Here is a 25,524-nt window from a genome sequence, read left to right on the forward strand (position 1 = left end):
TGAAGAAGATCTAAGGAACATCCCCAAACTATTTACTTCCACATCATGTTTAAACTCATTACAAATACATTCCAGATATTTGCCAACCACTATCATTCATTCCTCCATGAATCAATGAAAGTAAATAGCACTATGAACTGAATGTTGTATACTCCCAAATTCATCTGTTGAAATTCTACCTCCCAGTGTGATGGTATTAGGAGGTGGGGCTCTTTGGGAGGTAACTAAGATTAGATGAGGTCATAAGGGTGGAGTCCTCATGAATGGGATTAGTGCCTTTATAGGAGTCATGAGAGAGCTTGCTGCTTCTACTCTGCTCCCTGCCATGTAAAGACACAAGGAGAAGTCGGCAGTCTGCAACCCAGAAGATGGCCCTCACCAGAACCTGTCTGTGCTGGCACCTTAATCTCAGACTCCCAGACCCAGACCCTAGAACTGTGAGAAATAAATTTGTTGTTTATAAGCTATCCTCTTTAGAGTACTTTGCTATAGCTGTCAGGACTGACTAAGACACAAACTAAAGATTTGAATTTACAGTGTAAAAATAATATTTTTCCTTCCTTTGACTTGATTTTGATGATAACTTATAGGTACATACATATCCATGAGCATGTGCACACAAGCACACAAGAAGAATTCTGTGAACTCTTTTTGAGAGGTGAACTGGTTATCTTGGTAAACTAATCTTTTGTAAGAAAGAGTTGTTATAAGTTATATAAATTATTGAAGTAGTTATATATGTGAAAACAAAACCTAAATGCTATTTATTGCTAGATATTAGCATCAGTTATCACACTTTATGACTTCATATACATATATGTACATAATCACATATTCGAACTACATTAACAATAGTGCTTGGATTTAATCATATAATCTCAGTTTACATGAATAATACATTTGGGTTTAGGATTGAATATAAGATACATCAGTCAATTTGTCTCTATTTTAAAAATTAGGACAATGTTAAAATTCATAAATATTCTTAATTACTCCGGAACATTATGCTAGCAGCAGACACATCATCTGAATAATTCAAAAACAAATATTCAAATTAAATGGGCAAAAATATATTAAATTTTTACTTGGCTCATATTTACCACCAATATATCAATCATTGGTTAAGTTAGTTACAAGTAAACTGTAGCAATACTAAGAACTGGTTAAACATTATTTTAATCTTTTAGAAAAATTTGACTGAAAAATTCCTGATTTATAGCTACAGTTCAAATCTCTAATTATTTTTAAATTCATTTTTTCATTATCGCCAGAACTTTTGTATCTCTCTGTTATTTTTATTATACTAATTAAAGTGTCTTCTAATTTATTCAGATAAGAATTATGTATATTAATTACATGATTAGCTATAAAGCTCAGCAGCTAACCCTACAATGAATAATGCAATCCAAAGTTTTATTAACATAATATCTGAAACTTAACTAATAATTCAAAATAAACTTTAAAATCTTATAATGTTTGAATATAAAATATAGCTATAATACCTTGATTATTTCTCCAGTTTCAACTAATTCAGGAAAAAGGTCAAATTCTACAAAATCAAAAACAAAATTATTAAAATTTATATTCAATTATTTCAGTCTTGTGGGTTTACCTTTGGCTGGAAAGAGGAAAAAGAAAAAAAAAATGACTGTTAGCTTTGAAAACACAAAATCTCTCAAAATAAAAATATTAATAACAGTTTTGAACACTACTGAACACTATATAACACACCACTACATAAACCTGTATAAAACTGCATTCAAGTTTTCATCTCTATCCTCCACTCCAGCTCTGTTCCCAATTCCCACCGCAGTGTGACTGAAGCTGAGAAGGAAAAGGGGGGGCAGTGAGGCTAATATTTTTGAAGTATAAAAAAAATAAAATAATTTTTCATTAGTGCAGATTTGCTTTTAACCTTAGCAGAGCTGATGAAAGTGTAGTTGGGGAAATGTCAGGGGTTTTGAGAAGTGATAGAATTTGCTTATTCAGCTGTTATTCCTTAAGTTTCTCTTCTGACCTGGGGTCAAATAATTCTTTTAATTCTGCAGATTTGGGCTCATAACTATTTGCACACAGGATGCTGCCCCAGGTAAAATGGAGAGTGTTTTCTAGCAGGTCCAGGCTGGGCTGGTGTTCCCTTCTTCGCCCCAGAAAAGCTCAGCTAATGTTGTCTATGCAAAGAATGTTAATGACCAGGACCATTCAAGTATGTGCTCACAACTGACTAGAATCAGTATATTTCTAGTACACGGATATGTAAATCCTAAAATAAGACCTGTCAGTAAATATTAGAAGAGGTTAGCAGCTGGTTCTCCCTCTCCAACAAGGCATATAGCTCCACTGCCAATTTACTGAGGGGGTAGAGGAGGATTTCTGCTCACTGGTCACCTGAGCTGCCTAGGTCATCAGGAAGATGGGAGACAGGCCAACTGTGAGGGCACGAACATTATTACAATGATGTTCTTCTTACTGCTATTATTTTATAGAATCTCACTTCTATCCCAATGCTGTTTATGTTCTCTGTTTTGTGCTTCTGTATATCTTCAAAGGAAATGCATGTTCTATAGAATTTTCAAAAACATAACTGATCTAACAATAAAAATCAAACCCATAAACATCTTGAGTTTATTTTTAGCAGAAAAGTTCTAGGTGTTCAGAAATGTATAACAATAAAATACAGTGATATGTACAAATTCCAAAAGAATTTAGATAAAATTAATACTCTTCACTATTTAGCTATTCAAAGTCACTTACCCTGAACAATCTTCGGTGCTGTAAAAATGAAAATAGTCATTGGAAACAATCATTGTCTTAAATTTTAACTCTCAATTATTATTATTTTCTTGTTTAAAGTGACATGAAGGTTTAGAAACTTTTATTTGGATTATTACTTTTCTTATTTTTCAATTTTTATCTCTATAAAACCTTTTTTACCACCATGTTTTTCATGCTCTTTATTCCTCTGGTTACCAAATTAAAGTGATTTCAACCATCTGAACCAATTGTCTCTATAACCTCCAAGGAAGCTGGAAATACTACATGTAAATTTAAAAATGGGATGCGACTAAAACCGAGAGGAAAATAGTAATCTTCAATGTGACTTTCTAAAAACTACTGTTTGAAAAGGTCATGCATGTAAACATTTTCAAATTCATCACATGAGACAATACATAATTTTACTGACAATGTTTTCAAATGTAATCACTCCTTTTCATGTACTTTCAAAATACTCTAATGTTAATAAGTGCAAATCAATTAAATACTTGTTGGTGATACATAACTATACTGCAGATTTTTCTCTAAGCAGCTAGGGAAAAAGGTCTTAAAGACAATCTATTCTTTTCAACATGCATAAACTTTTATAAATTAGAACAAAAAGGGTCTAATTTCACATAATTCTATACTTGCAATAGGTAAAGGTAATTTTCTTATTGTCGGTTGGGGGAGGGTATAGATAAAAATCAACTTGAGGGCTGATTTCCTTCTCTTTTAGTATTCTCTGTGTTACTTGCGTTTATTTTTATCTTTTTACCAGAGCATAAATTAACTATATGGATGATGGTTCCTAATAAGTTAAAATACATGATTTTACCCAAACATATGTCCTACAGAGTATCAATGAGTTCCACTATAACTGCCTTTGCTGCTTACTGCATTAAGAAGTAAGAAGTTCTCTTTGGGCCCCTTTAGTCCCTAGGGACAGCATGTGTGGACTCAAGCAGATCTTTCATCCTTCTCCAGGGGACTCTCCCAAGTCTGGGCCTTCATACTGGTAAGTATATATCACTTTGAAGGATCTTAATTCTGGTTTCCTTTTAGACTCAGGTCATTTGACATCACTTCAACACACTTTCCCCACCAAATAATCCAGAAAACTTTTGCTGAGTATCCTCAGAATAATTTTGAAGTACAATAATTTTGGAAGATAATTTTTATCATCCTAGAAATTTGGAAGTTACTTCTAGGTCTCAGAACTCATAGCAACCAAAGTCAAATTCTGGTGATTGACACAAGGTCTCATATCCTTTGGCCAGTTGTTTCCTCAAAAATAATAATTAATGTTTCAGTAGCCACTGGTCTGAATCAGGCACTACAATTATATATCACAGTGCCAAACTTATAGCATTTTACAAAATCTTCTAACTTCATGGAAATAGACTCATGAAGGCTATAAAAGTCCAGCTGCCAAGATTGTCAATATTCTTTTTTGAGTGAATTCTTGAAATTCATATTCGTGTGATTACTAAACAAAAGGTCTTGGCTCATTCTGGTTTTGTTTTTGGGCACTTCTAATGCTAGGTTTTCTAAAAGACTATGTTGGTAACACATTAATATTCCATAACACAAAAAAAGCCACACTAATATAGGTTGGCTAACAAGACTTATTTAATTGTTGAAGGTAAGCCAAGTTTCACAGAGAAAAAGGTAAAAGCAATGTGGACTGCAATCTTTTCAAACTGTGATTATGTATATTATATAATAAAACCCATGGCATAGGATGGTACCGGCAGGATAAGGACAGATGTAGAGTGATTTAACAAAGACAATTGTTATACAACTGAAAAGCACACAATAACAGAAAACTGTGCTGATTTAATTCACCATGCATTTAAATTGAACATATAATTATCAAGGCCCTAAAACAAGTACCTAAATAATGTCTCTATAACTGTATAATAATGAGACTTACATTAGAGACAAGAAATGAACACAATGATATCATTTACAATGAAATATATTTATGAATTATGTATTCATAAATATAATTTTCTACAAAGTATTTGAAAAGAATGTACTTTCTGTTCAATGTTAAAAAGGTTTCCTTGACAAATTTTAATTGTTTAGGAATATAAATTTATGCATTCATTTAAAAAGTTTATAATATAATGATATTATATTATATGTATGGTGACATTGTTTTACACAAAAAATATAATTTAAGGCACAAGCAATAACTTAGGCAGATTAGCTGAAGTTAAATGCACAATTTGGAAGATTGAGGTGTCCTTCACAGATATTGATTAGAATATTTGAAATCTATGAATGAAAGAATAAGGGCAATTATAAATGACCTCCTTCAGTTCTTTTTCTAAAAAGCAATAAACAGTACAGTATTTAAAAAACAGTTTATCCAAAATAATAATAGAGTAATTCAATAAGACATATAATAATGTTACTAAGGTAATGAAACAACATGAGAAACAGAATGAAATGGTACCAATAAAAACCATGAAAAAAGCAACAAACTCAAATCTACTTACATCTATAATAGCTTCAGAAATCACAAAATTCACAAACTTATATGTACCATCAAACTAAATCACTAGAAAATACTGCTGTCAAGACTTGTACTGTGTTATGTTTACCATTGAAACGATATTTGACATGATGTAAGTTCAATCATAAATTGAAAATATATGGATTAAAATGCCATTGTAGCCTTTAAGATCAGAAGGAATGTTTTAACAGAACTAATATTTTCTCTATAAAAAAACAGGAAGACCTAACCTTTGGGTAAATCGGTTTTTGATGAAGTAGTTTTTGAAAGAATAATTAAGGAATAATTTACCTAAGTTTTTAACCCTTGGCTTTTCAGAGGACTATCATAGTGAAACATCAAATCAAATACCATCTTTTGCTAAAACATCATTACAGTATAAAATGTTTTAAAGAACTGAGACATTCATGGAGATTTATTTGTGTCCACATTAGGATCTCATTAGTTCAACAGTGTCCCGATCCTTTAAATAAATAAAAAAATATGTTATTATATTTATTATTTTATACAAATTTGAAAGTGCTACAAATGATATAAGAATGTTGTACTTTGTGCCAATACAGATTCAATCTAAAATGATCACTCCAAAATCATTTCTGTAGAAAATAGACATTTGACCTATTTTTTCATATGCAATAAGCTTCTCAAAAAAAAAAAAAAAAGGAAAAAATTTAGAATGTTTAAAATTTTGCTATAGTGGATAGAGTAAGAAAGAGAATAATATAAATAGCTAACAGTAATTACTTTATGTTTTATGTATAGAAATTAGAGTGGTATAATGAAACCTAGATAGTAAAATCAACTGAATGTATTCAATTTAATTGATATCCTAAAATACACAACAGGATTAGAGGAGATTTTTATATGCCATATTTCATCAATTTACATATGATGCTGACCAACATGGTCAGTGTTGTACTGCTAAAGATGTCGTTTTCTGGGTGGATCAATGTGGGGAACTTTGGCGAGTGATCATATTCAGTGGAGGAGCAGAAGATGGTACAGTGGTACCATGGTCAGTTAATTTGATATTCACCTTTTAATACTACTTAGAGCTCAAATTTTATTTAAAAATAACCTGATATTGAAAAACAATGCTAAGTAAAAGCAATAGGAAAGATGGCTATACCCAGACCATGAGGCAGATCATAAGAAATATTAAATAATGATATTGTTATCATGATAGTAGTAATATTATTAGTCATCGTTTTTAACCTGAGAAATATCTTGACAAATTCTGTAGCCTGTGGTTCTAAAAATACATAATGTAACATCTAATGCTGTAACATATATTCTTTAAATGAAAATTTCAACTAGTAAGAACACTATGATGAAGTAACTAACAAACAAGCTCTTAATGGATCAAAGTCTGTGCTGTAGCATATGAACCACAAAGGCAAGCCAATACACATCAGTTGTCCATCCACACATAAAACTGAAACATGCTACTTAATATAATTTTCAGTCATTCATTTCCATTAAAAACTTGTAAAAATTCAACGAGTAGCCTCATGATAGGGATAACCAAAGAAATTTATATCCATGTATGTATAATGTATGTTTAATATATTTATGAATATGCACACGCATGACATTCATGTGTGTGCACACACACATACATATATAATTCCATTCCATTGCTTTAAAACTGTTTTTACTAACAATGAAAGACTTTAACTGTTTAAATGTATAATAGTCAAATTATGACAGCAATTTATTTAATTATTGCATATGCTTTGAGATCAAAAGATTTTCCCAAAATGCTCAGAGAAGATGCATGCAAATAAATACAATTAGAATCAACTTTTTGTTTTGCTTTTATGAAGTAGTACTGGGAAATCAACTAAGAAGAGAGCACTCCTACCCTCCAAATTACAAAATGTGAATAAAAATATTTAAGATAAATTTTTGAGATACTTTGTATAAATATTTCAAAGTACCTCACATGATCCTAGCATCATGTATATACTTACTAAAAAATGCTTTGGGTGCTGAAAAAGGAAATAAACACAAATGAAACTAAATCTTTATTATACAAAGTAAAAGTTTTAATGTTTACATAGCTATTTTCATTAGATGACCATCAAAGGCATTATAAAAGATTTTGCTGTTCTTATTTTACAAATAGAAAATTTCAATATTAGAATAAATGCACTGATTGTCCTGTCTCTGACCTGCTGAATGAAAAAATAATTTCCATGTTCCACAAAATTACCTGTTGCCCAGACTAAAAAGAAAATCATTTTGCCATCTGGTCAAAAGGATATAAACTCATGGAGAAAGCACCAGGGCATCCAGTAACTGAACTAGCGTCATTGATTGAGATAATACAAAGGCATATTAGGTGGGCACTTACCAAGGTCATTGGAAGGCATGTCGACAATCAACTGGTCACTGTATTTTCCATATAAGCCATTAGTGCATATGGCTACAATTTGAAGAACATAACTCATATTGGGTAGTAAGTTACTGAGAATAGCACCCTAAAAGAAAGTTGTTAATTTTACAACTGTGTTATTTTAAGTAGTACTATCATAGCAGACATTTGTCCTTAGAAAAGATTTTCTCATTTGTCAATATGTCAATATTTATATTTTATTAACCAAAGAAAAAGTTTATGTGATATTAAGTTGAAAACCTTCTTAAAAAGTAGGGAGTTTTAGCTTTAAAAAATCTGATTTAATTTTAACATGTTTCATTTTTAACTAGAAGCCTTAAATTTTTTAAATGAGTGTCAAAATGCAAATTAATATTTTAGATAAATGAACATGTAGTATTTACAAGAAGCAAAATATAAAAACACAATGAAAAATCAACTTATTTCTTTATCTTAACACTATATAAGCCAGGTTGTAATAGAATTATTATCTGCATATCATTATGAAAGGAAAAATAGTATATGCCCATTAATTCCACAATGCTCCCAATTCAGTGTCTCGGTTCTAGTTAACAAAATTAAAATTTTTTCTATTTTGTTTATATAATATTCAACACTATAATAAAAGGGATGGGTTTTATTTAAAAGCAGGTTCCTAGGGCATGTGAAACTCTAGCTGCTGTGTGCAGAATTCAGTGTCTGAGTTGCAGTGGGGTCTTCTGGGAGCCACACCCAGATGGGCTTTTCTCAGCTAAACCCCAATTTATGGCCAACACTTCCCTACCAAGGCAAAGTTTACTACTGAGATGCTCAGGTCACAGAAGGAATCTGTACGTTATTTCCTTTAGTTCATGTGCAGGAGCTGGGAGGAAGAGCAGGTGGTACTTTACTGAGATTACCTGCCTCATCTCCTGAAAGTTCTGTCTCAACTGACTTCACATGTCCTAATTGCAAATTTGATGCAAAAAAAAAAAAAAAAAAAAAAAAAAAAAAAGGACTATCAAGACCCCTATTGTATTTGTCTTGTGCTGGTGTAGTATGATGGGGGAAATAATACATGATCATATCAGAGCACTGAGATGTCAGGCCCAATTCTCTCCACAACTGTGAGATCACAGTCCAGGACTGCTCTTTGAGTCCCTTTATTTGTCAAGAGAAGCCACACTGGTGATCTCTAGTTGCTAAGTCCTCCATATGTGTCTACTCTACAATGTTGTTGGCAAAGTCCTTGTCTCCTGTTATTCAAAACATAACTAAGAACCTAGTGTAATTCACCCTAAGTTTTGGCATAGTTTTTTTTTTCTTTTATTTTTTGTTTTTTCAATTACAGTTGTCCCATTTTTCCCCCATTGCTCCCCCCACCCAGCCCACCCCTTCTCCCTCAATCATATCCCTCCCCATTGTCCATGTCCATGAGTCATTTATACACGTTCCTTGACTAGACCCTTCCCTTACTTATCCCCCTTCTCTCCCTCCCGCCTCCCCCCTACTGACTGCTATTCTACTTTGTGTTGCTCTTTAGTTTCCTGTATTAGGTGATATCATATGGTATAGGATAGCCTCTGCTTCACCTCCTCCACACTGGAGAGCCTCATGCAAAGTCTAAAGTAACCATGGGCAACAATATACAATCACGTGTAAGATCTTTCCTTGAAAATTAAACTATGTGGTTCAGGGAACTAGTATAAATGACCCATGGACATGGACAACAGGGAGGGAATTGACTGTGGAAGAGGAGAGAGCAATGGGGGAAAAATGGGACAACTGTAATAGAACAATAAAAAAATAAATTAAAAAAATAAAATTAAACTATGACGTTATCAATACAAGAGACAATTTATCTTATAGTTACCAGGTCTTGATAGCCATCTGTTAAAAACTCATGCTTGGTTTGGTCTTCTCCCTCTAACTGCTGATAAAGAACTGCAAACTTCTCGATCATAGTATCATAAACAACTCGTGGTCTCTCCCATGTAACAAGAAGGCTGGTGTAATTCTCTGGGTCAGCTTGAACATTTTCTGGTTCTGAACTACAAACTGCAGAGAGAAAAAATACAGTTATTGATACAACTGTCCTCCTCTAGGATTTAACTAGCAAAACACATTCTATGAAAACTTCTGCTGTATTTTATTTCAGTAGAATGTAAAAAGTTACACTTGCCAACTGTGGAGCTTTTGTTAATGCCATTTCCTGTACGTGAACTACTTCTTCCTCCCCGCCTATCTATCAGTTCAAGTCCCACCTTTCCATTCAGGAAAGGGCTCTGTCAAATGCTCTCACCTCTGCTGAAGTGATCTGTGTCATCTTCAATGGTCTGTTTTGTTTTACTACTGCTATTGGATTAATTGTATGTTCTCTTATATTATTGTTTTTCAGAATAGATCTTAACAGATTATAAGCATAAGCACCATAGCTTTTTATTTCTAGATTGACAAGAACGCTGTCTTGAATATTTGGCATTAATTTATTTTTAGAAATAAATGAACAAAGGACATCTACAAGTTTCTAGTGCCTTTATTTCTCTTATTAGGTACCTGAAAAATCTGTTTAGCTCAGGATGAGGAGAACTTTAATTCTAAAAGATGGTCTACTGCTGGACCATCTGTTCACAAGAAATCCTTGAAATAATTTAAAATTTCCAACCAGAGAAAACCATAGGGGAACAAGTAAAACTATCATCTCAGTAGTTTTCAGATCTGCTAACCAAAAATCCCACTTTGGCATAACAAATTGATTAAGCAGTCAGGGAATTAGAAAATTTGTTTTGTTTCATATGAAAAAATTTTTAAAAAAATCTTTCAGGGACTTAAAATAGAATTCAAGCCTGTGTTGAGAATGGTGCCAATAACTTAGTCCCAACTGAAAGAGTACTGTGATACTTTCTGAAATATATTCAGAATGTGATAATTTGAACTAACTGTGAAGATAAAATTATAAAATTTTATAATATTGTTCAAATGAAGCAAACTAATAAATATATCTCTTATAATCTGGATAGATTTGAAAAAGAGAGGCAGAGAAAGGTCACTAAGACCAAAGATTAATTAATATGCTCACAGAATCTGCATTTTGTTTAAAGGGGATACCAAAGTTACAAAGCCAGTGAATGAGATCATGCATAGGTCGCCCAACTGTCCCTGCTACAAAAACGATTTCAAGGTCTAATAAAACATGCCTCAACAGCATCAGAATGTCAGCAAAGAGCCTTTATACTAGCCTGTAGTTTATCTCCTGAGCACAGGAGGGCACCCAAAACTAACAATTGGCCTATGAATTGAAACAAGTTTTACATACAGTATTTAGTATTAGTGATTTTAGCAAATGTATGCTATGCTATAAATGGTATATGAATAACAGAGGAATATATATCTATATATAATTAATAAATGCATGTATAACTTTATGAGTTAGGAGACAGGATTGATCACTATAATCTATGATACCTTTTTTTTGTTTGTTTACCAAAGAATTAGGGTGAGACGATCCTTTGAAACTCATAGGACAATTCTTCCATTATAAAAAACATGAATTCAGAATAAGAAAATGTATCTAATTATATCCAGACTACATCATCTTTACTCTATCTAGTGACTCTTCTGTTAGTGTCCACTAGATGGCACAAGACCACCAATTAATCTCAAAGACATGTGAGCTACTCACAGAAACTGTTACTGTGGGAACATGATTCCTCGGTTTTGCTTGTAATTATTCCCAAGTCCATTTTGAAAGGTTAAAAGTGATTCTGGACAATACCACTTATAGATTTTTATCCTCAAAAAATCAATCCCAGGTTTCAGAGTGTGGAAATGATTTAAAGTGAACTATTGCCCCCTGCCAAATGAAACTATCTTAAAATGCATTAAAGTTTTATGCATGCATACAAAACAAACAAAATATTGCTGGAGAAAAACATAAAATTATTAGCTGAAAAATACCCAAAAGTCTACTGCCTAAACAGCACAAACTTCTTTGGTTAGATGTGAATGTTTATCTTGACTTAACAGTAGAAATCATGGATGCTTCATTTTTTAAGAATCAGTGTTAATATAAAGTTGGATTCTAAAAATGAATCTATATTTGTAATCAGGTTTTTACTTCTTTGTTTTCTTACTTCTAAGTCTCTAAGAGCTTATTGGCAATTTTTAAAATAATTTTCACTTTAAATTATAAATATGTTTAAAAAACACTCCCTTTTGTTTATTGATAATCAATAACTTAGAACATGTTATAAAGCTGCAGCTAAATCTTGTATTTTAGATACTGAAATACAGGATTTTGTGTGGAAAATATATACTTTAGAATGCATAAAAAGATAATCTTGCACTTCTGTTTGTGGTTTGTGATCTTGCCAAAGGGTTGCCCTTCTATCAGGTAAGACTGGATCTTTTAAATAACCATCTAGTTAATTCCATATGCACACACTACATGGTATTTAAGTATAAAGCTAGGCAATAATCATTAAATAAGTTATTAATTTGCATTAAATTTTCCAGGTTTTCCTTATTTTCTAATTGAAATTAGTTTATCTTATTAAAAGGACATATACTCTACAAAGCATGTCATCTGGATTTAAAATCAAGAAGGGTTTTCCAGATCAACATATACTCAGGCATCAAACACAAGCTATACAATTCATATAATAAAACAGTAATAAAAGTCTAACTTGCTTGATTATGAAAAGTTCAGATATATGTTGAGATCCCGTTTCCTCTACAGGACCAAACCCACTCTTTGATTCTTTTCCCCCACAAGCTACATATGATCTAGGTCATAGCTAATGATTCTTCAAGGAATTCTGGGCAAGAATGAGAATCTGGGTTCTTCAAATACTTGATTGTGAGCCAGGCTATGACAAACCTGTGGTCCATGTCAAGTCACATAGAGTTCAGGTGAATGCTTTGGTACAGAGGCAAAGAATCCTCACATAGAAAGAATGAACATGTAGTCTCCTTTCTTAGGGTGCAATAAATGTTCTCACTTAAAAACTTGTTTTTAACATTCAATTTTCAACCACTTGGTTGCCAGCATTCTTGACATACAAATTTTTGCCTCTAAGAAGCTTGTTACTATGATAGCCTGTAACCATTATATCTAGTAAGTTGTGGATGTTTTAGTTTCTAAGTCCTGGACTCCATTTATAGAGAAATAAAAATAAACTTGTAAATTGTATACCACTTAGATCAAATTAGGTTGTGCTTTTCAAAACTATATATTTCTCATTAAAAGTTGTAAAAGCCTCACATAAAGTCATTTATCATTTATCTAAATTTATATAAAGGGTTAATACCTCATACATAGGGATGTGCATGATTTGGAAAACTAGTAGGAAAGATTAATAAGTAAAGTGCTGGGTGTCACAAGAAAACAGGAAAAGTAGTGGAAAAAGAAAAGCAAGAGGTAAAGTATAAATGAGGAGAACATGACAACTCTTTGGCTGTGACAAATCTCTCAGCTAATTATGAAAGTTGATGCAGAGGGTGAAGAGGACGTAGGGGTCTCCTGCTTTGCTCTTCCATGTGCCCGCATTGAAGAAGGGCAGTGTGCTCTGAATAAGAAGGTCGAATTTCAGCTCCATGGATTAGGAGTAAAAATGAAAACACAGAATGGTGATTCTTGGGGAATGGCAGAGAAAATGTCACAATTGCCTAAGATGTCACTAGGTTTTACCCATTTGTTTTCTATTGACTTGAAGTTTGGTGCAGTTTAATATAACCCACTACAAAGTACTTTGGGAATGCACACTGATAAATCCCTCACGTCTTGTTTGAGGTTTATGAGCATCATGTAAAAAAATACTGAGACAGGCACTTTGACAACTAATGTTAGAAGAGCTTAAAGATTTACAGACTCAGAAGACAATCAATATTAAGATTGTGATTTCCTCTCTGGGAATAGCAGATCTTAATAAAACTAATGTAAACATTGCCACGACTGTTAAAAATAATAACTGAAAATTATCTGTCACTATTTTACACCTCTAAATGGTTACATCATTCACTTAAGATAAATAGTCAAAAGGAATCTTGCAAAAGAAATCTTTCAAGTTGTATCGAATTCAGCCAATCTGCTCTAGGGGTACGAAGTAACTTTGCGAACAGTTTGATTTTTAATATATAATCTTCTAAGAAGTAAATAATCTTCATGTAACTTTTCTGTATATAGTTAGAGCATAGTGTTAATGTACATGTGATATTAATGAATGCTATTTACAACTACTGACCTTCAGGAAGGTGAGTCTGCTGACATTTTTTGGGAATTTATTTAAAATATTTCATAGCTCAAATACAACATTAAGGGATAAAGACACTCCTTTAATGCTATTCTGCCTTGAAAAGCATTTTATATTTTATTGTTTTTTAAAGTTTGCATTAAATATATTACAATGCTATTAAATGAGAGTTGAAGTGCATTTACAATTCTATTCAACAAACAAAAGCCTTAGATACAGAAACTTGAATAGCACCCCATACTTGCTATGATAGCTTGTCCCTCATAGATAGACATATATATGCATACATACACATATATATGAGTGTGTATATACACACACCTATTACAATAATAGTAGCTATAATTCTGGAGCACATTATGTTCAACAGATTGCTTTGCTTTACAAACTTTGGTTCATTTAAACCCCACAACAATCTACAAGATGGCATTTAACTCTTATTTTATGGAAAGTGAGGCTTTGATAAGTTAAGTAAGTTGACAATCTTTATATAACTAATAAGTATTGGAGTTTCAAACCAAAGCCTAGTGGACTTTAAAGTCTATGCCTTTTTCCACTGTGCTTCATGATGTTCCTGCTTCTCAGTGGGGGTCTTGCTAGTGGACTAGGAGAGCAGTGGGAAAGCATCTGGTGCCTGGAAGACATGGGACAAAGTTGACCTTCACCTACTTTATACTCACTTTCTGTCTGCATGGTTATTCACACTCATGTTTGTCACTATTTAGAAAAGACAGATTTTACTAACTCCTGCAAGCTCCAATGGTTCTACTAAATTCTGTGATTCTCAGAGAAGCCAGTGTTCATTCCATGATGCTGAAAAGGCATGCCTTTCTAATAAATGGCAGCTCTACACAAAAATGCAGAAATTGAGGACTGAAGCTCTGGTAAAAAATTTATGCACAAACACTTACTGAGTTCCTGCTATGACTGCAAAAATGAATAAAGCTTGATTTCTACTCTCAAGGAGTTCACACGCATATATCAACCTCACATGGTTTTTGCAATTACTTGCAATGTAGTTTTGCAAATATATTTTTCTACAATGCATTTACTGAGAGAAGACGATTTTCATGTCAACTCTTACTTCTCTATTGGTCAAAATGAGTATGTTATATATTTATGATGCTAAAATACATAAATGTAGCCTGAATGTTCAAACTGAGAAGCTGGTTAAATAAGTCGTTATGACTATACAATGGAATACTATATAAAGAATTGTGTATTAACAATATATTTATATCACTGAATAAAACAAAATCAACAAACAGATGTATGTAGTGCCATTTAATTTCTCTAAAAGATAATATTTTTAATTTAAAAAAAAGTGATGGAAGGATATTCACCAAAATCTTCCTAGCAGTTATATCTTTGGTTGGTGACATTATAGAAAATTTTTATTTTCTTCTGTGTTTATCTATCTATATTCTGTACTTTTAAAAAATGTTCATGTAATAAAACTTAATTTAAGATTAAATGTAGTAAAAAATAAATATTAAACACAAATGCAAACCTTAATTTTTATTCTCAAATTCAGTTGAAGAAAGTAAGAAAGGAGATAGTGTGTCTATTTAAAAACACCATCAAAGGAATATGCACAGGGCAATAGATAATAAGTGCTTGTTGAATGCCAATAGTCATGATGGAGCAAGCAAAACTTCAGTTGTTACATTTTTTTAAAAAGTTTCATATCTGTAAGGTCATCAGTTTTTATTATAAAATTATATAAGCAGAAATAACATTCCCTTATAAATATAAAGTGTAGGGGAGAGAGCTTTGGAAGTCTTTAAAATTAAGATGACCTGGGTTCAAATACCAACTCAGTACTTTATCGTTTGGTGAACTTGGACATATTTAATATCATACTTTAAACTGTAAAGTGAAGAAAATAAGACCAATACATGGTTGAACTCACTAGTTCACACAATACATGGTAGCTATTACCGTTTTTGTTAAGATTACTTGTGGACTTCGTCACTTAACTGTGAAAGCAACAATGTTCCACATTAAATCAAAACAACATATCGGTAGACACACTGAATGGTGCAATAGAGAGCCATTAGGTATAACTGCCATATTTGTGTTACATGGAAATGGATCCTTTTCATCATTTGGTAAATAAATGTCTAGTGAATGAGAACTGCACTTTAGCTCAGCAATAGAGGTAAAGAGGTGAAAAACTTAGTTACTTCCTTCATGGGTCTCAGAGTCAGGTGGGGAGAGAAATGAGTGAATGGATAATTATCATTCTATGCCAACTGCTCTGGGGTTTGGATGCACATCACACAACTGAGATGTGTATAATTTATCTTGTACTCTATGAGCACAGCACCTCTGTGAGGGCACAATCCTGTGCCCTGGTCAGAACCAGGCTTGATGGGGATGGAGAGAGAGTTCAGAGTGGCTCTCTGGTGCATGCAATGGTCTACTGAGTCTTGAAGAATGAAGAGAATAATAAGTCAAGACAGCAGAGAAGAACATACTGTACACAAAAAAGAGCATGTGGAAGTGCAACCTGGAATATGTGGGCTGCACTCTTCATGGGACCTCACAAAGTTCAGTATGAGAGAAGGAAGCTAGCTGGGGAGGAGAATGCACTGAGACTAGTTGGCACTACGCAGAAAATGTTTTAATAAATATAACAGATAAAAGTACATGACCAGGCCCTGGTCAGATACTTCGGTTGGTTAGAGTCGTCCTGATACACCAAGGCTGTGGGTTCGATCCCCAGTCAGGTCACATATAAAAATCAACCAATGAATGCATAAATAAATGAAACAACAAATTGATGTCTCTCTTTCTCTCTCTCTCTGTCCCCCCTCCCCCTCCTTAATCTCTCTCTCTCTCTCAAATAAAAAAATAATAAATTGTTTTTGGAAAAAGGACATTACAAGAAAGCATACTTATTTAATTTGGTATTTGGTCATATGAATTTTAGAAAAGGATCTGACTAAATCCAGTTTCTTTATTCTAATCAATTGTCTATTATTTACCAGACATGATGTTATAGTATTTAGTGTTGCTAGTAGAAATATAATTAAATTTCCTCACTTTGGGGCAATTTCATTTGAAACTTAACATAACATTAAGTGCAGCTATTCATCACTCCTGTCTTGTGCTCTATTTTATTTTCTTGTGGTTCAAGGGTAAACAATGCTCACAAATATCACATTAAAACATGCCATTTTAATGCCTAATCTTCAAAAGCAAATTATTATTAAATTAATATTATGCATAGCTGAAAATTCATTGCAGGACTGAGATCAAAGAAGACCATGTACTTGGAAAGGTTTTAAATCCCCAAAGCAAAGGCCACTTCAACTATTTTTTTCATGAATCAGTCCATTCAAAGGGTAAAATGAAAAGGACAAATGGGCAGATGAAACTGATTGTGTCCTCAGGCATATTCAAAGGCTTCTTACTGCTGTGTCAGCTTCAAAAGACACAGAAACTGCTGCAGAGATGCTTCCCCTGTGTCCTCTCCATTGCCTGACAAGGACAAAGTCATTTCTCCCTCAAAGAAAGCAATTGGGGAAAAGACTCACTTTGTATTCATTAATAATTAAGTGCATTTGTTTTCCATTCCTACTCGGTGCTAGCTCTTCTCTGAGAGCTGCCAACACAAAGATGAACACTTTAAAACCCAATTTATGGTGACAGAAGATGATCTGACTTTCAGTGGTGGGTACACAATGCAATACACAGATAATATATCACAGAAATGTACACTAAAAACCTGTATAATCTTATTAACCAATGTCACCCCCAATAAATTTAATTATAAAAACTTGTTGAAATAAATACTCCTCTGCCTCAAAAACAAAGAACAAAAACCCAAATCATAACTCAAGGCTCAGCTCAAATGTGGTTCTCTCATTGAGGTGCCTGATTACCCTAACCAGACGTGATCTCCCCAAGGTCTGAACAACTCAGTCCCTTATTCATCTCTCTTTCATAGCTCTTAGCACAGGCAAATGCCAAAAAGTGAATTTGGGGCTGTGTACATGACTTTGCCATTTATTACTCTGTGTTTCAGAAAAATAACTTTTTTACTGAATTTCAGTGTTTCTTGTCTACAAAATGGGATTAGTCATATGGTCAAAAACAGATATTTTAAATTGCCATTTTATGATTGTGGTGACTGAGATTCAGAGATGCTAAACAGTTTGTCTAAAGATACAAAGCTAATAATCAACCTATTTCTAAAAATGTATGTTTTGTATGTTTTCCATTGTACCACAATCATCTCCTACAACACAGACTCTGTGAGTTGTAGAAAAATTATATTTCAATACATACCTGTTTCGTGAATCTCTTCCTTTCCGGTATAAGAGGAAAACACCTGCCTAGAAAACTTGTACTGTTGTTCTCGAAAATTATTTTGTAAGTAGTCCATCAGCATGACGTAACCAGACTGTTGCATTGTAAGAACTTCACAAAAAACAGCCAACTGAAAGAAGATAATTTGATATATAATTTAACATACCTGTTTCAAGGGCATCAGTAAATGCGTTTAAACATATGTTGTAGAAAAGCTTAGGAAATCATTCTTTTTACATTCCTTCAAATTACTTCATTTGTTTGAATTTCCAAGATTACCTGGCTTTCAGAGATGCTAACTGTATCTTTAAAAATAATCCAGTCAACAGTGTCTGTGCAGGGAGGAGAGGTCAATGAGCCATTGTAAGTGTAATACTTCTCAGTTGAGTTTGGCAGAAGGTTCAGCAATATGAATGGCTCTAATGCAGCCTGTTTCCCTACAAAGTAATAACATACATCTCAGCTGGAATCCCAACTCTGGAACTTAACATTCAAAACTTCTATGAAACAGAGACATATGCTTTTCATTATGTATTTAATCAGAAATCAAATTTTACTATGTATTTTGTCAGAAATGAAATTATATGTTATGTATTTAATCTAATGAAAATTTGAGGAGGTTTTAGATATATTTTTTAAAAGGCAATAAAACTGGCATGCTCCTAATTTTCTTAATATATTACTACATAGTGATAGATGCTTCATCTTTACAGCAGCATGATGCCAGAAATATTGTTTTACATATAAAAGATATTCTAAAATTATATGACCATTTCAATAAATATAGAAAAATCATTTCATAAGATTTAGTACACTTTCTGGAAAACAAAAACAAAATCTTATTCTGATGCTTATCTTCAAAAGCCCATAATAAACATTATATTTAATTATAATTTATTGAAAGCTTTTCCCCTAGAAATAAAAAATGAGACAAAGATATCCTGTTATCACCATTTCTTTCTAACATTGAGCTGGAAGACTGGGCCAATGCAATCATGGAAGAACAAAAATTCATATAGACTGGATAGGAATAAACAATAACAATGGACAAAAAACATGATTGTGTGCGTAAAATATTGAAATAAGTACAAACTATTAGAATTAATAAGTGTATTTAGTAAAGTCACTGCATACAAGACCAATTATAAATAAAATTTAAAACAATATAATTAATAACATCAAAATATCAAATACAAGTAAATCTAATGAATGATGTGCATGATATCTATATTTAAAATTATAAAACTTTCTTGAGGGAATTAGATAAAATATATAAAAAATGATAAGTACCATATTTATGGGTAAGATTATAAAGGTGTTGATTTTCTCCAAATTAATTTATGGAATCTTAATTGAAGTCTCAGAACAGTTTGTCTGCTTATGTGTCTGTGTTTGTATGGTGTGAACCTACATGCTGATCTTAAAATTTAATTGGAAGTATGAAGTTAAGTGAAGAGATTAAGAAGTGAACATTGGTATTTATAAGATAGTCATGCAGCTGTAAAGTACAGAATAGGGAATATAGTCAATAATATTGTAATAACTATGTGTGGTGCCAGGTGGGTACTATACTTACCGAGAGGAACACTTCATAAGTTATATGCATGTCTAACCACTTTGATATACATCTGACACTAATATGATATTGAATGTCAACTGTAATTGAAAAATTTAAAATACTCTTGAACCATAACAAAGCCGGTGAACTTTTACTACTAGATAGTAAGACCTACTATATAAAGCTGTAGAAATCATGATAGTAAGATCTTTATGAAAAAAAAGACACAGGGCACATGAAAGATAATGGGGAGTTCAGAGCCCCACATATATTGTCACTTAATTCATGACAAAAAAATTACTCTGTAGTTGGAATGGACTTCATTTTCAGTAAACACTGCTGTATCAATTGAATATCTTTATGGAAAAAAGCAAATATCGATTCCCTACTTCACACCAAATATACTGCACAAATCCATTCTAAATAGATTATAGAAATAAATGTGAAAAGAATAATAAATGTTTTAGATAAAAACAGAGAAAAATATCTCTATAACCTTATGGTAGATTAAGATCTCTGAAATGGCACACAGAAAGCATTATTCATATAGGATAAATGATCAATTTTAATAGGTGATAATCAAGATCTATTTATCAATAGTTATTAAAAAAATAAAAAGGCAAGACAATGAGTGGAAAATATATTGTGGATTATATATATAAATATACACATATAATACAATAATAAATACTGATTTAATCTTGCTAGATATACAAGTCCATATAACTCATATTAAAAACAGAGAATTCCTACAAAAAAACTGGTAGAGCTTTCCTGCGTGTTTCATCTGGCCTTAGAATCTTAAAACAATCTGACTTACCTGACTCCTTAAATAGTCTCATTTTTGTTTTTGTATCTTGCCAACAGAATATTCCAATAGCACTGCTTTGTTCATTTAGTTAACTGTGTGCCAGTCCTCACTCATATAGGCAGCAATCTGGCTTCCCAGTAAGACATGTCCTGTCCCAGCCCTGGCCATGTCCTCTGCTCCAGCTAGTGATTTAGGTCATTAAGAAACAGTCCCCAAAGCCAATTTAATCTAGTCTAAGTGAGGTAGCACAATGTAGAGCATATGAGTCACATTTTATTCATATCATCTAGGAAGCCTTAAAAAATATACCAATTTCCAAGGCCCCACTCTAGACCATTTAAATTCAAATACCTGTGGTGCAGACTGAGCATCTGTATTTTTTTAAAAAATGAGCCAGGTGATTCCAAAATGCAGCCAGAGTTGAAACCCCAAATGGAGTGAAACCTTTGCAAGACTTCAGTCTTTTTAAACCCCACTTTATTCATTATAAAATAAAATGATTGGATTAATGATATTAATAGTCTGTCATAGCTCTAAACTCTATGAAAACTAAGCATATACAGAAAAGAGTAAAACAATATTTTCACTTAAATTACTGAATATTAATTTTTCTGGAATATAGAAATATTTGAAGGAAAGGATGATGTTAATAAAGTTATCATAACTGCTTCAAGTCTGAATTTAAGAGTGAATGTCAGAAATAAAAATCTATTTGACAGAATTGATAGCATTGGCCATGTACAGTCTAAATCTACTTTTAATCCAATAGAAAGTTCTATCTCTGCTTGGTTTATGGATTAATTAGTAATTCCCAGAAGAATGTATTGCTCTTTGCTAATGTCAGGATAATGTTATCAATATTCAGACTTAGATTTAAGTTCTTTGAAACAGAGAAAAATATTTACTCTTAATAAGTGAATATTTTCCATTTTCAGATTTTTATTTTTCAAATGAGAAATTTTTTGTTATTAAATCATTTCCCTTTTAATCATCATTGGACTATATAATTTTTTTCTTTTTCTCTGAAAACAAACTTTATCTTCTTCAAATGTTCTGTGGAAATGTGGATGTGAAGCATACTAAGAAAGGAAGGATCCAGAAATGGACTCACTGCTAAATTAAGTGAGAAATGAAATAACACCAAAGGTAATAGAGGCCGGGGCGGGGGGGGGGGGACAGTAGTTAAGATATGAATCGTCGTCGGCAGCCGTCCGTCTCGAGAGACGATGGTGTAGCTTCTTAAGAGTCCATCTGCACCGCCGAGAATGGCTGTGCAGTCCGACTCGGGAGTGACATGGTATCTGTCTCCTCCCGTGTTGAATCGACATCTTACGATGACGCTGAAGCTACAGAGCCTGGGCAGGGTAATATGGAGGGTCTGCTGTTGCCCATGCAGCAGACCCCCCCTCTCTTCGCAGCTGAAGGGTCCAAGGGAAAGTAGGGATGATATAATAGAGAATTTTCTTAAAAAAGGAAAAGAAATTTGAGAAGAACTATAAGAGAATCAGAAGATAGTTTTGATTTCTCCTACCCACCCTTGCAACATGGAATCTATTCTTCCTCCCTCTGAACTTCAACAGCACTCATTTAGTCTCACTTATGAATGTGTTTACTATTTTGTACCTTTTAAAAACTTTACGTGCATGTCCTAAGTTTCTGTCTTGATTATCACAAGACTTTTCCATTGTGATAGTGCTTTTCAGCAACACCACCATTTTATGGGACAATTAAACTAAGGCGGGGGTTTTTGTGTCTTGTAAAAATATGTGTTTCATCTGAATTACCTCACTATTGTTAACACAAAAGAGAATCACACCTGAGCCAAAGTTGATCTATTTAAGACCAATCATTCATTCACTCAATCAGTACTCCCTTAAATATACATACCGGTGATTAACCAGTCAATCAGACCCCTTTTCCATAGGAAGGAGAGAGATTAGGAGGTTGTGAGGTAGGGAGATAAAAATCACAGCATGGCCAAACACTAGGGAAGAAGGGAAGAACCACTAAATACTTAAAACCAACTCTTATTACTTAGGACAATGAGACTTGAGATGGAGCTACATTAATTAACACTGCCTGTGAGGATTTTTCAGTATAGGCATCCCTAGGCTGAATTTGTGGTTAAGACAGCACCACAAGTCATGCTAATGAGTATTCCCACCTGAGAATTACTAATGATGCTATCTGAAGTGTGTCCCTTCCTTGCAATTTGAAAGAGTTCATTTAACAGTTCTCTTTTGTGGTGGGCTCTGCTTGGAAAATAGTCATGTGCTATCTTAGACAGCAGCCCCATCACCCTCTCTCTCACCACACCAGGGACATGACAATGCCTAACACAGAGTAGGGGTGGTGGAAGGAAGAGAAAGAAAGATGGGTTGAGGTAAGTAAAGAGAAATGGGTTTGTCCCTTGGAGAAAAAAAAAAAAAAAAAAAAAAAAAAAACAGAAAATGAGCAACCAGCCACAGTATAATAGGACAGATTTTATAATCTTCATGATGATTGAAAAATGCTGTGTTTTGGATAACTCACATTATAGGGAGAATATGGAGCAGGATTTGGGAGTTTAGCTGCAGTTCCAGAGTCACCGATGAAAGAGAAGCATTGCCCCTTTAACCCTCCAGGTTCCCAGCAGCAATCACCAGGGGCAAACATAGGGAAGCCTTCAGTTTATTGGGCACTAGGGGATATTCTAGTCTATAAAATGGATTTAACCCAAGAACTCTCAAAATGAAAGCACTTAACTTTAGGAATGCTTAACTTATTCAGTTCAAACAGGTCATATTTAACAACACGTGTTTCCTATGTGTTCTGAAACATATAACTAATAGAAATCTCCACGGTATAGTGGAACAAATTTTGTGGATATCTAGGATCTGAATTCTGGTTTTATCACTTAACAACTGTAAAAATTAGGTGTCCTTGCAGAGTGTATTGAAACAGTAAGTAACTAGTGGGTGAGTTGCTAGGAATGGAGAATTTTATTTTTTGGTAAAAAGGAGGGAGGAAGTTGGTGCTCAAATAGCAGGGTAAAAAGACAGAAGGTAGATGGGGAATGGAGGGCAGTCAGAAAAAAAAAAAATCCATATATATAGGTTCTGCTTCTGAGGTAAGAGCCAGGACACAGAACAATGCTCTTAGGAAATCCCTGTCCTCAGGGAGGGTACTAAGTGGCACCAGCGAATCTGATGGAGCACCTCTCTCAATGGTTTGCAAACAGTAGGTTTTAGAAAGTATATTTTAATCAAGGAACAGGAGCAAATTGGTTGCTACGCTCGTATGATCACACTCTCAGAGTTCCTCTGGAATAACTGAAGAGTCCTCAAAAGAAAGTGGCCTTGGTGGCTGTGAAGGTCAGCCTTTCACCAAATGGCTGTTATCTATTACTTTCCTGTTATCTATCTCAGTGTGCCCCATGTTCGGGCACCACTTGAGGGGTTCCTTTACCAGCAGGACCCATGGTGCAGATGAAAATGACCCAGAAACTGTCAGCCTTTTCTGGAGAGCGAAGGGTGAGCCTCTCTTTGAGGAGAGAAAAGCTCCAGACCCTTTCCTAGAGTCCAGATTTATTTAGTAGCATACATGCAAGGAATCCTGCCAAAATGGGATGCAGCCATTCTGCCAAACGGGATGCTGATAACTTATCTACAAAGCTTTGAACATACTATGTGAAGGTCAGCCTGGCACCAAATGGTCGTTATCTTTCTATTACTTCCCTGTTATCTATCAGAAGAGTGTGACCCTCCGAGACTGTTTTCAGCTGGTTCTGCCTGTTTTCAGGGCATTGTGCGGGGGGATGACAATTTTCTGAACCAATGCCACCCATCCCCCACAAGTGGCCCAGGTACATAGTCAGCACTAAAAACCCAGTGTCAGCATTGCTCTTGTCCCTATAGGCTGGTGCAAAACCTGGGAACATTCAGAATTCATTTTATATACAATTTAAGGAGTAGAAATTCATGCTAGCTGATTTCTTTCAGTCTTGACAGTATCCACTTTATTACTAAGAAAAAAATTAAGTGTGGTTTATGGCACTCAGTTTTGAAGTTTGCAATCTGGATAGAAGGAGTTAACAGCTTCACCTTGTGTTTGATTTCACCTTTCAAAAAATTTTTAAAAAATGAAAGCCATACTGTAGGGGTTCATATATTCCTGACTTCTCAAATATTTGGTCAGTTCAGGTCCTCACATGTAATTGACAAAGATAAATCAATCATAGGCCAGCTCTATTCTCAAGAAACAGGTTTAAATAGATTTTGTGTCTGCTTTCAAATTTTTAGCTTCCCAAAGAGGAACAATAATTTGTTTTATGGATAATTCAGGACAGCATTAATAACCCATGTGTGGGTGCTTAATAAAAATAAAATAAATAATATGTTTGTTCTCTCTTGCCAATGTCAAAAGCATTTGTTGTGACAAATTACAATACTCATATGAGAAAGCAGGGAGAATACGATCAAAGCATATGGCATCTTGCATGTAAGCAATTACCTTCTTCTAAAAATCTTATCATACTGGTAAAGCAACGAACTTATCAAGGAAACCACCATGACCTTAAATCATGATTTTTATAAACTTAACTGATTTTAAATTATGAATTAGAGTCTTTTACAAATGTACAATGAAGCGACATTTTGATTGCATCATGGAATTATTTTCAAAAATAAAATTAGAAAACTTCAACTTCCTACTTTCATCAATGTTTTATGATCTTTATGTGACAAAAATTTAGGGATAAATCGATCTTTAGTGTGGAATGTATAAAGCATCAAGTGTGAAAATTGAGACTTTGCTTCCTTCTTTTGGAACAACTGATTTTTGTAATATTGTAAACATTCATATCCACCCAAATCTAGAAAGAGATTTCACCAAATAGCTTACCAAAACGACTAACATTTTCAACTCCATCAATAATTGCTTTGTAATCCACATTTTCTTCTATTCCAACCTGTT

At 33.5% G+C, this 25,524-nt stretch overlaps 1 protein-coding gene across 4 annotated transcripts in view; it reads right to left on the bottom strand.

Moving 5' to 3' along the window:
* LOC150001962 (receptor-type tyrosine-protein phosphatase zeta-like) overlaps window positions 1–25,524 on the bottom strand; it is a 210,395-nt gene that overhangs the window by 45,990 nt on the left and 138,881 nt on the right. For all 4 annotated transcript variants that reach the window (XM_090287428.1, XM_090287427.1, XM_090287430.1 and 1 more), the window contains exons 6-11: window positions 25,453–25,519; window positions 18,482–18,639; window positions 18,182–18,332; window positions 9,508–9,692; window positions 7,635–7,761; window positions 1,503–1,549 (exon numbers count right to left, since the gene is read on the bottom strand). In XM_090287428.1, coding sequence (XP_090143554.1) covers window positions 1,503–1,549; window positions 7,635–7,761; window positions 9,508–9,692; window positions 18,182–18,332; window positions 18,482–18,639; window positions 25,453–25,519 — 735 coding nt within the window. The remainder of the gene's footprint in view (window positions 1–1,502; window positions 1,550–7,634; window positions 7,762–9,507; window positions 9,693–18,181; window positions 18,333–18,481; window positions 18,640–25,452; window positions 25,520–25,524) is intronic.

This window comes from Furipterus horrens, unplaced genomic scaffold (assembly GCF_987537825.1).
Source record: "Furipterus horrens unplaced genomic scaffold, mFurHor1.1.pri manual_scaffold_9, whole genome shotgun sequence".
Taxonomy (NCBI): domain Eukaryota; kingdom Metazoa; phylum Chordata; class Mammalia; order Chiroptera; family Furipteridae; genus Furipterus; species Furipterus horrens.